Raw genomic sequence first — 15,390 nt, forward strand, 5'->3', positions numbered from 1 at the left:
CCAAAGACCCTCACTATAAGAAGACATTAAAAGTTCTTTTGATGATAAGACCAAAAAACCTAAATGATACAAGAAAAAAATAAAGTGATAAATAGCGTATATGGACTTATAAAAATAAATATTAGCTGTATAAGCAATACCTTTACAAAATTAATACAGACTTAGGATACTTCACAAGAAAGGCCAATCAACTGGGAGTACTAAATTTGGATAGATTTTAAAAAGCCATTAAAGACAATACTGTTAAGATGAACTCTTCCCCAAATTAGTCTACAGTTTCAACACAGCCTATGTAAACCCCAACAGACTCTTTGGAAACTGGCAAGTTAATTTCAACATTAATATGAAAAAGGGAAAGAGCTGTAATAGTCAAAACAACTGGATTTCAGAGACTGATGCTGTTTTTTGACTTGCTTTCAAGTTACGGTAATGAACACGGCTCAGGATTAGCACCAAGTCAAAAAGACAAATAGAATAGACCATTGGAAAAGAGATGTTCCCATATATAGCTAAATGATTTTCAACATAGACACCAGTGCTGGTCAAAAGAGACACATTTTGTTTTCAATACATGACACTAGAACAGCTGGATAAGCGTAATGTCCCAAAATGACCATGGACATTAATTCAAGATGAGTCATATGCTGAAATATAAAATCTAAAATATTGGGAGGGCCAGAGATTTGGCTCAGTGGTTCCGCAGCCTGCCTCACAAGTGCAACGGTCTGAGCTCGATCTCCAGTACCTAAAAAACAAAAACAAAACAAAACCAAAAAATCTAAATATTGTGTCTAATGAGTCATCATAGATGAAGGGGAACCCACAGTCTTCAGCAGAGAACACGGGAGGGTATCTTTGTGAACGTGAGGTAGACCACAGTTTCTGAAAAAAGGCACAGAATTGAAAATGATCAAAATTAAGGTCTCATCAGAAGATGCTGCTAAATAATTAAGAAACAAGTTATTGGGTGAAAGTACGTGAGAGAAATATAAATGGAAAATAGTTTTCAATCCAAGATACGTAACCAGTCAGGAACAAAAATACAAACAACCCAATCATGAGAAAGTTGGGCAAAGGATTTAAATAGATACCTTCCCAAAACTTATCTGAATAGTCCATAATCATATAGAAAACTGTTCAATAGCATTCTTCACCAGGGACGTGAAAACCATAATAATCAAGTGCCATTTTATAGTCACTAGAATGGCTATAATTAAAAAAAAGAGATCAACATCATTGTGAGGAATATAAAGTTGCGCAACAATCTTAAAAAGAAGGGTTTGAAAATGTCTTATTACATCCATTGCTGGGCAGCACATTACTCCAAATCTTAGCAATTTAAAATCACCAACACTTTTTTTTCAATTTTTATTTTCTCTAATTGGCATATGCTCACAGCACAGGGACACGGCTATCCATCATTTAGGTTTCTTCCCGATTTACACACATCATATTACAGAGATCCGTGTTTCACTTATCTGACAGGGTTGGTGGATGCCTCTGTCTTCCTGTCTTTCATGAGGTTGCAGTGTGGCTGTTGGCCAGGGCTGTGGATTCATCAAATGTTTGGGCTGGGGAAGATCCAGCTCTAAACCCACTACTGCCACCCACTGGCAGGATTCCGTTCCCTGTAGCCTGCCGGTCTGAAGACTCCATTTTCCCAGGGGCAAACAGTTCCCTCAGTTGCTCAGGCCCCTCCTTGGGGCAGGTACCAGACGTAGCAGTTCTCATCCCCTGGCTCCCAGAGCAGTGAGGGAATGACAACACAAGCCCAGTTTGGAAACCAGTCTGTCTATCCAAGCCTCAGAGTGATAAACCATCACTTGTGCGGCGTTCAGTTTGTGTGGAAGCCCATGTCTAGCACAGACACATGCAGAACAGGAGGGACTACAGAAGGACATGAATCTCAGGAAGCCAAGATTGCAGGGGGGGTGGCCAGCATTGTGCTGTTCTGCCAGTTATTGAAGACACGCCTGTCTTACAACCCAGGAAGCCCACTCATAGCTACATGTTCAAGGAAAAGGAAAACATCCTCAAAAAGAGTTGCAGAAGGATGTTCATAGTACTCTGTAAAAAATAGTCACAAACTGGAAACAAACTAATCATAGGCTGGATAAACAAATCATGTTCTATGCGTGCAATCCGTCACTACTAAACAATGAAAAGAATAAACACCTAACTGATGAACACAGCATGTGAGAGAATCCTGAGAGTTCCACATTCATCAGTGCATGAAGTTCAAAAACAAGACAGACTAATCTGTGGTGATAAAAAGGCCTTTGTTCTGTTTTGTGGTGCTGGGAGTGAACCCCAGGCCTTGTGCATAGTAGGCAACGGCTCTGCCATTGAGCTCCACCTCCAACCTTCAAGCACTTTTCTCTGGAATATGGTAAATATGACTGCAAAGAGACACGGTGATGATGTTTGTTGGTGTCATAATCACTACATTTATCAAAATTCATCAAAGTGGCTAGGTGTGTTCCCCAAAGAATTAAAAGAATCATACCACAGTGGTATCTGTGCACCCATGTTCAGAGCAGCACAATTTGTAATAGCTAAAACTTGGAAGCAGCCCAGTTGCCCATCAACAGGAGACTGGGTAAAGAAAATGTGGTTTGTTAATAAAATGGAATACTACACAGCCAAAAAACACCACAAGAAATTAGAGGCATTTATAGCTAAATGGATGCACATTGAGGTGATACTCTTAAGTGAAATAAATAGGACACACATGTTCAAATACTGAATAGTTTCTCTAGTGTGAGAAACAAAGTGTCATTAAGAACTAAAAGGTATATAATGTGAAATAGGAAGAAAAGGGGCAAAAACAAAGGGAAAATGGGAGAGTTAGGAGAAAAGAAAAAGGAATGGAATTAATATGAGAAAATGAAAAATAATGGAAACAAAGTCTTTGTAGATAGGGAGGGAAGGGCTGAAGGGAAGGCAAGGGAATGGGGAAAAAGTAAGAACCAAGTTGATTACATAAAGGTACAAACTTGCAACAATGAATGTCATTATACTGTATACATTAAATGTACCAATAAAGTTAATTAAAAGAATAGAGCGCTTCCAGATAAATAACCCACTGATGCATCTCAAAATCCTAGAAAGACATGAACACTTCAAAAATGAAAATAACAGAAGGAAATGAATGATAAAGATCAAAGCAAAAATTAATGCAACTGAGATTAAGAAAAACAACACAAGAATCAGTGATTCATAGAATTGGTTCTTTACAGTGATAGGAAGGAGATCTGGGAATGCAGGCGATGCGAGTCAAGGAAGAAGTAAAAAGCATTGTATGTGTGTTAACAATTCCCCCAGGATGAATTTATTTACTATGTATTCAACACATATAACAAACCATTGAAAAACGTCTGTGCCCTTCACTGTATGCGCTTTTTATGTCGGTGAAAAATCATCTCAAATTTAAAAATTAATTCAGGTACGTGAAAAATACATCTGAAACATACCCATTCAGAGTGGTTGCTGTTTTACAGCATGGGGAAATATGTCCAAGGAAAATACTGTTGGAACAGCTACACTAATACGCAAATGGATTTTAATGCCAAAAAAAGATTACAAACACAAAGAGAATCACTATGTATTGGTAAGAAGGCAAAGAGGAAGACAGAACAACACTAAGCTGCTGTGCATCTAGTCACATCTCTTTAGTAATTGATAAATCAGACAGAGGAGTCTCTATTTGAACAAAACAAACACTCGACCTTTTGAGACAGACATAGAACATGGCACCAGTGATGGAAGCAGATACTTTTTTTCTCAGAAAATCATGGAATATAAAAATGGACACATACTGGGCCTAATGCTTTTTCCATTTTTAAAGATTTATCATAATGACTGTTTGTAAGATCAGTCGCTTCAAAAATAATTTTTAAAAGGTCAAAATCAGTAAAGAAGACATATGCTAGAAAAATCTAAAAGTCAATGCTAGAAAACCTTGTATTTTTAGAAATTAACGAGTACCTTTCTAAAAAGCTAATACCCACCAGAGAAATCATATTAAATTTAAGAAATATTAGCCAGGTATGGTGGTACATGCCTGTATCCCCAGCACTTAGGAGAATGACACAGGAGAATTGCTAACGGTTCAAGACCAGCCCGAACAACACAGGAAAAGCCTGTCTTAAAAACACAAAAAATCGTTATCTATGTTATAATTACTCCTCTGAGATGCTGTCAAACAAAGCAGCACATTTTAGATCTCAGAACAACTGGTAAATTCTCCCAACTTATCTACAACAAAAAGACAAGGAGAGAAATGCAAGAACTAAAAATAAAAATCAAATAGGAGTGACAAAAACAAAAGTGGCCCTTAAACCACTGCTCATACTGCTGAAAGGGAAAAGAATAGAAATATTTGGAACAGTGTGGTATGGTGGCATATGCCTGTCACTCCGGAGGCTGAGGCAGGAGCATCAAAAATTTGAGACCAGACTACGCTACATAGGGAGTTCAAAGCCACTCTGAACTGCATAGTGAGACACTGTCTGGATTACCACCCCCACAAAAAGGAACAAAGGGAAAAACCTAACTACAAGTGCAGGGTGTACTGAAAAATGGGGTATTATGAAAAACTGCCAACAAACTTGAACCTTTCACAAAATGGAAAAGATACCACAAAAATATACAAAAACCAAACTGAGAAGTAGCGTATAGGGTTTATCAGTGAGTTCAAACATAAAACGGACAAGTGAATAATAGAAAAGTGAAAATTTGACAAAGATTTTCAGAAAAAAATTTGGCATATTCACGAGATCAGATGCAAAATCCTAAAATACTATTAATAGTTTTATAAATTTGTAAAAGAAATAACCCATAATGGCAAATTTGAGTTGTAACAAACATAGGTATGGATTTTTATTAGAAAATTAATTTGATTCGCACTAATAAGGAGAAATATATTATTTCAATAGGAAATATATCTATATATTATAATGTATAACATATTAATAAAAATTCAACAAAATAAAAATACATAGAAACCCCTTTAGCCTACAAAATAGTATTTTGTAGGGAAAATGACTAAAAGAAAGCATACGTAATGATAAATTACTGAAAGTTTTCTTCGTAAGGTGAAGAAGAACTAAGATTTCCATTTCCTTATTTCTAGTCAACACTGTACTGGGTGATCCTACACAGGACAGTATGAAAATATAAAGGTGTAAGAAATTTAATTTTTTTAAATTGTAATTGAAAATAATTTAGTGTAGCTATCATGAAAACTTAAAGTAACCTGTACACAAATTATAAAAAATAATTATTTAGGTATTGACCACAAGATCAACATAAAAATACTTTCCCAGAAAAATGGAATACCTATTAGGAAAAAGGAATGCAAGGAACAGAAACACTTTAAAAATACTTTTCAGTAGCCACAGAAAATATGCTAATCCTATGTAAATAAAATTGTTAAATTCTTGAAATGCATTAAAGAAAAGATAACTGGTTAGATACAATGTTTATGGATGGAACTTTGAAATCCAGTCGACATTCTAACCAGTGTTTCCTTTTGAAACTTACGTTCCACAATTTATAAAGAAAAGAATAGCTAAGAGGTTCTTGAAGAACAACAAAAAGGAAATATGAAGAACTTTAAAACTCAAATAAACTAAACTAATTATTTTTTCAGAGATGGACAAACAGAATGCTGAAACAGTAGATATTCTCAAACAAGAGCCATCATTGCATGGAAATACCATTTATAACAGAGCCAAGTATAACCTTTTCAACATACAATGTTGAAATGACCCATGTGTGTTTGACCCCAGCCTCCAGTTGGTACACAGAAAGTAAAAGTAAAACTTTAAAAAACAATATTGGAGAACATCATGACCTCAGTATAAGAAAGGACCACTTCCGGTAAGACCTAGAAAGCATAAACCCTACATGAGAAAGATTATTAATCCGCCTATATTAAACTGCAAAGGATACATTCTTATTCATCCAAAGATGCTAAACAGAATGAAAAGACAAACTGCGAGATGAAAGAATTATCAATATACAAAACTGCAGAATATGTTTCAGCATGTGTATTTTCCAAATCGTACCAAAACAAATTTTAAAATAATTAAAATAGATAATTTTACTGAAGAAAATCCCAAATGGCTTACAAATGAAAAGACACTTCACTCCACCGCTCATTAGGGAAATGGAATTTTGAAAGATGATAGCAATGAATTTCACACCCACTTCATACTTACTATTATCAAAGGTTAGCAAGAAAGTAGAACGACTATAACTTGATGCACGCCAGTGAGAAAGTCAAGTGAAGTAACAGTTTCAGAAAAGCTGTTTGGCATTACCTAGTGATGCTCTGGGTTTTCCCGTCCTCAAAGTAGCAGTTCCACTGAGCTCTGTGTGTCTCAAAGAGACTTTGCATAAGTAGGAGCCAGGAGCTAGAATGTGCATATATGTACACTACTTGCAGAAACAAAAACCTGAAACCAACTCAGACGTCCAACAGAGAAATCAATGAAGCACCAGTGCCAATATAACACCAGGGAAACTGAATGTATTAGAGCTGTGTGTCAGGAGGGTGAATCTCAAGGGCATAATGTAAAGGGGGAAATAAGCAAGTTCTTCTTTTTTTAAGTGAGTGGAATTACTCTGTGCTGAAAATTTAAAAACATGCAATCATGAACAACATACAGTAAGGTGAGCTCAGGATCCTACACAGCAAAGAATTTCTCTTTTTCTTAAAGATGGTGGGTACACAACACAGCAGGCACTGTCGCTTTTATACCAGAATTACATTCTTTGGCATCTACCCATGGAATTTAATGATCTAATCTAGAGCTACATTTTTCATCAGAAGGCCTGCCCGCAGTTGGCCAGGTTAGAACAGCAGCTGTCTCAATGAACAGCATCTGCACGACCGCTCCTGCAGTCAAGCCTGGGCCATTTGGCCACCCCCACTGTGCTGGCATGGCCATTTTCCTGCCAGCTTTCTTCGGCTCACGTAGTCTCCTTCCTTTGGGCACCTGAGTTTCTGACCCCTGGACTAGAGCAGCTCTTCTCTAAGTGTGGCCCCTGTGACCAAGTTACAGAGGCAGAGGTGTGGAGCCTGAATCAGACACACTTGGCAGGGGCCCAGAAGTTGTGCTCTTGCTGTCCAGGCAATTCTGAAGCTCACATTTGAAAATTATTCTTCTTAAGGACCTGGCCTAGCTGGTGGACTTCCTTCCTGGTCCGTCCTGCCTTCCTTCTTTTCGGTACCTTTTCATCCAGGCTCCTCCTCCTATGGTAGAGTTGCACTTTCTCATTTATTTCCACCAGCTAGGGGGACCCCTAGTCCGCTCGCTCAGGAGGAAACTTTATCCATTCAGGTGAAGCAGTTGTAGCAAGGTCCTAAATTTATGGTCAGAAACCCAATGGGCTTCACTGCAGTGCCCTGCTGGCGCTCTGCAGCTCCCAAGAGCTCTCAGAGATGGCTTTTTTCTCAGTGGATTAGCAGTGGACCCAAAGGGCAGCAAGCCTGCTTCAACATCAAATGGCGTTTAGAATGACTATGAAACACACAACCTGCTACCCTTTTGTCTCTGCTTTAAGGAAATGTTCATGCCCTACTGCTGGTGGCCTTTCACAGCAGGTTAGTTTAAGAGTAGCCCCCCTTTCTCAGTGCCCTGGTCTTTCCATTGCTGAGAGGAGAGAAAGGGCCACAATTATTTCTGAGTCCATTTTGCTGGCCCCAGCCCACTCCTAGTGATCTCACAGACCTCATGCAGTCTGCAAGAATAAGGTGAACTCTAATGCCTGCCTGAAATAACCACATTGCCTCTGAGGAAATTCAGCTGCATGCATGGTCCCCACTTCAATCTCTCGCGCTCTCTCCAACTGGCTGATTATACTGAATCATTCACTTGGGAGGCCATGTACCAAGGATGAACTGATTCAACAGATCGTAATTTTGTTATCGGCAATGTACCCCGAACACGGGCTACAACATGACGTATGTGTCACTCAGCCACGCTTAGGACTTTCACCTTCTTGTCATTTACATGGAGGAGGATGGGAAATACGAGCACTGATGTATGAGGAAGGAAGAAGCATTTAATTTCAGAGAACAGAATAAATATGTGGGTTAGAAAAAGTACAGTTTTTCTGTGAAGTGATGCGGTAAACAGTATCCTGGCTCCTGAGAAAGGGGGTTAGAACCTGGCTCTGCCATTACTGTAAGTATGACCCTTCTCTGAACAATCTCTTACCCTTAGTTTCCTTGTTTGTACTGCTAATACCATAGAACACTGGGTTGATAGGTTTGTAAAATTAAATAAGTAAGATTACCTATATGAAGACTCTTGCACAATGTCACTACCTAGTAAACCATCATTAAAATATCCTTGATGTTTAGAGCAAGAACTAAGACCAGCACAGTAAGTCAGAGCTAATTCTACCTGGCTAGACAAGCTCAGGAGCTCAGATCTCTCCTGAGGAGCCTGGAAAGTTTTGATGTGAAAGACAAAATTTTCAACACTTACTTCAGGGAGATATATTTTTATAGGATGCAGAGTGGGAAAAAGTAAAATATTTACGACCACCACCAGCAGAGCTAAGAGCCAACCTGCAATATGGGAAAAAAACTTTAGCAGCTGCTCCTCAGACAAAGGACTACTATCTAGAATATATAAGGAACTAAAAAAATCAGGCCCCCCCAAATATAAAGACCCAATTCAAAAATGGGCATTTGAAGTGAACAGACATTTCTCAGACAAAGAAGCAAAAGCAGCAAATCAGTATATGAAAAGATGTTCCACATCACTGGTCATTCAAGAGATGCAGATGAAAACAACACTGAGATGGGTAAACAAACCCTGACTGCCAGCGCTTCAGCCACCCAGAGACTCTGGGGCCACCGGAGACCTCAGGGTGAGGTGGGTGCATGGGGACTCGAAGACTCGGAGCCCCAGGGTCTTGCTAAGTTGCCCTGGCTGGTCTTGAACTTGTGATCCTTCTGCTTCAGCCTTTCAGCATGCTTGAATCACAGAATGGCTTCATCATCATCTCAAAAGAAAGTAGCACCCAAAAAAAGAAAAATGGAAGAAGGAAGAGTCTTCAGTGAAAGATGGATGAGTGCTTTTGTATTGAGAGAAATAAGGCGCCCTGCTTAATTTTTCTAAATCAGTTTATCTCACCAGAGTAGAGCCAGATGAAATGAGGAAATGGGGAAAATTCTACTGCAAAGGATTTAAGAGTGAAGCTGCTAATTTCAAACTTTATTCTTTGGCAACAGATGAAAGTGCTAATGTGACAGATATGGTTCAACTTGCTGTTTTTAATTAGCAGTATTATAGATTATGAATATAGTATCACCGAAGAAATGATTTCTTTGATACCATTAATATACAGCTAAGGGCTGGGGATTTAGCTCAGGGGTGCTGTCGCCTGCCTCCTAAGCACAAGCTCCCAAGCTCAATCCCCAGTGCCAAAAACAGAAACATCAGCTAAATCGCTTCATTTGTATGACGCAGTAAAATTAAGTGACTTTCTTCAAACTTTGTTAACATATCTGGTGTAGCCACAGTGGTACTCTGTGATGGTTGTTAAAGAAGAGGGATTTAAATGGGTTGTGGTGGCGCATGCCTATGATCCCAGCACCCAGGAGGCTGAGGCAGGAGGATCAGTGCAAGTTTGAAGCTACCCTGGGCTACATAATGAATTCAAGGCCAGCCTGAACTACAGAGTAAAACCTTGTCTCAAATGGGGGGGGGGTATTTATAAATTAATAAGAGATGATGCAGTTGTTTCTGGCAAGTTACATTTAACAGAATACTGCTGCATCATATATCAAGGAAATTCAAGCTTTAAAAATGGATGTTATGGGAGCTAGGCGTGGTGCACGCCTGTAATCCCAGTAGTCAGGAGGCTGAGGCAGAAGAATCCCCATGAGTTCAAATAGTGAGTTCAAGACTAGCCTGAACTATGTAGGGAGATCCTGTCTCAAAAAAACAACAGAAAGATGTTATGCAAATCATCATCAAAGCTGTGAATTTCATGAGGTCCTAGGGCTCGAATCACCAATTCCACAAGTTCCTTAAAAGTAAGGATGCTTTGCTCGCTTTGACAGCACATATACTAAAACTGGAATGGTACAGAGATTGGCATGGCCCCTGCGCAAGGATGACATGCAAACTCGTGAAGTGTTCCATATTTATTTTTTGCACTTAATCAGGAATCTTGTTCTGTGATCGCACTAATGAGTAAACAATAAATGTTTTGAAATGTTAAAAGAAAGAAAACAACACTGAGATTCCACCTCACCCCACAAAGAATGGCTGCTGTCAAGAAATCAACCAATAACAAATGCTGGTCGGGCTGTGGGGAGAGAAGAACCCTTCTCCATTGTTGGTGGGAGTGCAGACTGGTGCAACCACTATGGAAATCAATATGGAGATAAGGAACTAGGATTAGAGGTTGCATTTGACCCAGCCATCCCTCTGCTGGGTATCTTTCCAAAAGAATTAAAAGAATCCTACCACAGTGATATATGCACATCCATGTTTATAGCAGCACAGCCTGTAATAGCTAAAACTTGGAAACAGCCCAATCAGTTGGAGACTGGATAAAGATGTGGTTTTCTATAAAATGGAATACCACTCAGCCACAATGAATGAGAAACTAGAGTCATTCATAGGAAAATGGATGCATACTGAGGCCATACTCTATAAGTGAAATAAATAAGACACACGTGTATAAATACTGAAGAGTTTCTCTGGTGTGAGAAATTAAGTGTAAATAAGAGCCATATGGTATAACTGACAATGTGAAATAGGAAGAAAAGGGTAAAGGTGTAGGGAAAGTGGGAAGGGTACGGAAAAGGTAATAAGGGAAAAGAAAAAAATGAGAAAATGAAAAAATGGAAATAAAGTGTTTGTAAGTGGGGAGGCAGGAGGGGGTGAAGGGAGGGAAGGGGATGTAGAATAAATGAGAACCAAGACCTGTCATGTAAAGGTACAAGACCCCAGTAATGAACATAACTGTACCGTATTCTTTTGAGAGTGAACTTATGAGAAAGGTACAGCAACTCGGGTTACAGGTGGGCTTGTCTGTTGAGAAGAGAAAACTCAAGTTAAAACCTGAATTAAGGGGAAAGGAAAGGAAAAAAGGGACAAGAAAAAATGTGAAAAAAGGAAAAATGTAAATAGGGACGGGTGAAGGGAAGGCAGGGAAATGGGGAACAAGCAAGAACCAAGATCTACCATGTCAAGGTACAAGGCCCCAAAGATAAATGAAACTGTATTGTTTGCTTTAAATGTACCAATAAGTGTAATGGGGGGAAAAAGCTGAATTAACTGATAAACTGAGGCAGGGAGGAAGGAAGGAAGGATGGCGTGAGGGAACTGCAGCCCGGGAGCAGGGAACACGGCCGTGCCATTGAGAAGCCGGGCAGGCAGCATCGGATGGGCAGGAAAGAAAGCTGTGAGGGGAAAGGGATCCACAGTGCTGGAAACAAAACAGTAGAAAACTGATGATAAACTACGTCAGGCAGCTGGAATGAACGGGAGAGAAACAAACGGCACAGGCTCTCTTCATGTTTCAAAAGCGAGGAGGCCAGGAATACAGCAAATACTCATCTGCATGGGGTCAAGGTCTAGGCGAGGACGCACTGCACAGGCAACCTTCCTGTTGCCCTGGAAACGGTTCTCCTTCCTTCCTCGCTGCACTGACATCTCCTCCTCGGGAGAAAACTACATGCTGATGAAGTAACCACAGTAATAGGCAGTCACCACGCCAGCTCAGGCAGCTTGGGCGAACGAAGGTCTTGCGAGAAGGACAGAGAGGATATGGGCATTTGTGCTGCACACGCGAGAGTCGAGTCGAGAAGGCTGAGCTGGGAGAAGTGCAACAGGCCTGCTGCTTCCCTTTTAAATCCGGCTTACTCATAGTGGAGGAGAAATCCAGGGACACAGCTGCTGCCTGGAAGCAGTCGTTCAGATTCCGGGCCGGAAAGTATTGAGGAGCCTTGTTGGCCTCAATGAATGTGGCCCAGGATTGTTTAGCAGTGGCGTCTCCCTGGCCAGCTTGCTCATGGGGCCACTTGCTGTGACCCAAGATGGTGCGGCCTGCACGCATGGAGTGGTGGAAACCGTCTGGGGTCTGGGCAGTGGGAAGTGTGGGTGACATTGCTTTTTAACGTGTTCAGAGTGTCCTGAAGTTAGAAAAGGCAAGTCAGGAAATCGGTCTGAATCAAAGCAGGTTGAATGCCACCTTTGACACCTTGGCTTCCCAAATGGGGACGTTTTCTTTGCAACAGAGAAGAGAATCCTCACATATTCCTCTCCAAAAATATTTTTAAGACCCAGACTATTAGGGGATTCTTGAATTTTGGTAATGATTTTCTCATTAGAGTGAGTTAGGGGGGAAAAAACTTTCCAAGGAGTGGTTCCTCCTTTTTGCCATCATAATTAGCATATGCCATTGGCTGGTTACACTTCTCTCGAGATATTTATCTTACGTACAATAACATCTGCTCATTTGTGAGTTTCTGCAAATAGAGAGATGTGCAGTAACCACTGCCATCACCGCCCAACACATCCCCTTTGCTCGCTGTCCCTCAGCAGTCCAGCTACTGCCCTGCCCCAGGCCCTGGCCACACTTGTGTGTTCTAAATCTTCTTTTGAAAAGCTTCACTGTGAAGTAAATCCCAAGACTCCTTTATGATTTGCTAACACAAGAATAATAGTAACCCCAGTACAGGTCCAGCGTCTCTAACCTGAAAACCCAAAACGTTTTGCAAAACTTGTTGAGTGCTAATAGGAGGCTTAGAAAATTTCAGATGTTGGAGCACTCTGGAGCTTCAGATCAAGGGTGTTCAACGAGTAAAGCTTATGCAAACATTCCAAAATCTGAAAAATATCCGAAACACTTCTGCTTCAACATGTAATATTTAATACATAGTTGCATTCCCTGCATGTCAGGGACCATTTGAAGCTCTTTGTAGATGGGGAAAACTGAGGCTTGGAGAAATTTCAGAAAGAACAGGAGAGGAGAGGGAAGACAGACTTGCTCAGGTTTATACAGTGAGCACCTCATGGCTTGATTCCAAGTGCCTCTCATCTCTAGGTCTACTCCTGTAATTCCAGTGCAATTCTACCTCCATGGAAGACTTAAGTAGAAAGAATACCAATTCTCCAATACCCATTTCGGGAAGCTCAGCTTAGACCTAAGACTGTCCTACTCTTTAAAAAAAATGTATATGTCAGAGTTTGGTTAATTATAGCAACAAAGGAAATGAAGCAGTAATCAGCAGACTGTAAGATAAAATGAAGCCATGGTCCTAGAACACCTTCCTTTTGACCTCTAAGGAAGCGATGAAGATCAAACCTAGAGCTCTTATCCTCTGTCGTGAACCCGACCAGAATGGCAGAACCAAAACTAGACAAATGCCCTGATCAAATACTGAAATGCTGTTTCAATGCCATGAACATCAACTTTCTCTTAAATTTACAAAAAAAAAAAAATGAATAGGATCTTTAGTATCTGGCTTACATTTATTTCAGATTGGAGTCCCCCACCCGGTCTCTGGTGATGGAGGCCCCAAAGGGAGTAGAAATAAATGCAGAAGCCGGGAACATGGAAGCCACCTGCAGAACTGAGTTGAGACTGGAATCCAAAGATGGAGAGGTAAGGAGGAGCAGGAGGGGAGACAGAATCCAAAGAGGTATGGGCCAGTCTTGTCCAAAGCTGATTTGCCATTAATATTGATCCCATACTGTATGAATCCAAAAAGCCACTCAGAAGATTTTATTTTCTGGAACAAGTAGTTTAAAAGCACAATTATAAACCAAAGCCATATTACCTAAAAATTATGATTCATCATTTGTAAAATGCTAGTGTGATGGCATCTATTGCAAGGACAGAACTATCCGACCATAAAAAATGAATGCTATTTGCAAATTCTGTCTCTTCCTGCCTTCAAGTAAGATTGAGTTAACCAGGATAATTAAGCTGCATTTCACACCCATCTGGCTAAACATGAACTTAATTTACTTGTAGTTCTTTTATGTCAGATGTTGCAATTTTCACTGATAATGGAGAGTCACATTCCACAGCAATCCCAACCTAGAATAAGCAAAAAAGTCAATATGGGTAAAACTAGGCAATCAAAGAATGAAGGATGGCAGATACTGATTCTCTTCCCTCACTACAGTCCCAACCAGATGAATGGAAAGGCTGCTTGTGTTTTTGCAAGCAGGGTAAGGTAAATGCCCATTCCAAAACTCATAATTTGACTAACTTCTTTAAATGCCGTCAAAGTATAAGTGAATTTTTTAATCTCTGCTATGTGGAAGGTATTATTCTCCACTTGCTGCTGTATATCGACTCTGAGTATTTCAAATTCTTTCCTTTGATTTCTTTGATATTGGCTGCTTTTGTTTAAAAGTTAGTGTATTCAGATATCACAACTGCTTGCTCAAATAGGCACACACCGCATGTATAACAATATAGAAACTGCCTCCGATATTCAGTTCATAGATACCAGATTCTAAATGCTGGAAGAATCAGTTGTACTCATAAATCTAATGGCAACTTCCAGCACTGCTTATTTTTTATACTCATGTATTTTTTAGTCTATCCAATGCAATATCAGCACCACAAGGTGTTACTAAAGGAAGGAAAGGTCACCGATCATTTCATTTTAAACTTGGAGAATACTTTCTTCTTGAAGATCCACCTTGTGTGTAGATAGAGGTAGGCTCTGAGAAACCCCATAGTAATAAAAAACTGTTAAATGCAGCATTTCCATATTTATTTCACTCTAGGACACTATTTGCATTCTGTATGTCATACTTCTGCAAAATGTTAATAGCAATCAATGAGGCGTTATTTTGCTAGAATATTAGCTTCTGGGAGGACAGAGACTTTGTCTTATTTATCTCCAAATTCCCAGTGCTGCTGTGGCTCAATCCAGAGGAGGTGTTCTGGGTTTTTAATTGAACTGCACTTTCATCCACTGTTTCTTAATGTCAAGAGCACAGACGGCAGCCCCTGACTGACTTCTTTTCCACCTGTCCCCTCTCTTTAGATTAAGTTAGATGCTGCGAAAATCAAACTACCTAGACTGCCTCACGGATCCTACACACCTACAGGGACAAGGCAGAAGGTCTTCGAGATCTGCGTCTGCGCCAATGGGAGATTGTTCCTGTCCCAGGCAGGAACCGGTTCCACCTGTCAGATAAACACAAGTGTCTGCCTTTGAGAGACTCTCCAGAGTGGACATTGTCAGCAGCCTGAAGGCCTTTTTTCTTGGCTTTAGACTTTGGCTGCCAGCTATTTTTACTAGAACACAGAAAGCCTATCAAAGACCTTTTATGTGTGTGTGTATACGCGTGAGTGTGTTTGCGTGTGTGAGTGGATATAAATATATAT

General features: G+C 40.1%; 1 protein-coding gene and 1 non-coding gene across 3 annotated transcripts in view; both read left to right on the top strand.

Annotated features, from left to right (window-relative positions):
• Positions 1-15,371, top strand: part of Sgcd (sarcoglycan delta) — a 501,008-nt gene extending 485,637 nt beyond the window's left edge. For both annotated transcript variants that reach the window (XM_033761597.1, XM_033761596.1), the window contains exons 7-8: positions 13,521-13,644; positions 15,047-15,371. In XM_033761597.1, coding sequence (XP_033617488.1) covers positions 13,521-13,644; positions 15,047-15,220 — 298 coding nt within the window. In that variant the 3' untranslated portion in view covers positions 15,221-15,371. The remainder of the gene's footprint in view (positions 1-13,520; positions 13,645-15,046) is intronic.
• On the top strand, positions 10,072-10,175 carry LOC117285428. Its single transcript, XR_004516461.1, has one exon. It is a non-coding gene; the product is annotated as a U6 spliceosomal RNA (small nuclear RNA).
• Positions 15,372-15,390: the final 19 nt, after the last annotated feature.

Source organism: Fukomys damarensis, unplaced genomic scaffold (assembly GCF_012274545.1).
Source record: "Fukomys damarensis isolate Sample0158 unplaced genomic scaffold, DMR_v1.0_HiC HiC_scaffold_9, whole genome shotgun sequence".
Classification (NCBI taxonomy): Eukaryota; Metazoa; Chordata; class Mammalia; order Rodentia; family Bathyergidae; genus Fukomys; species Fukomys damarensis.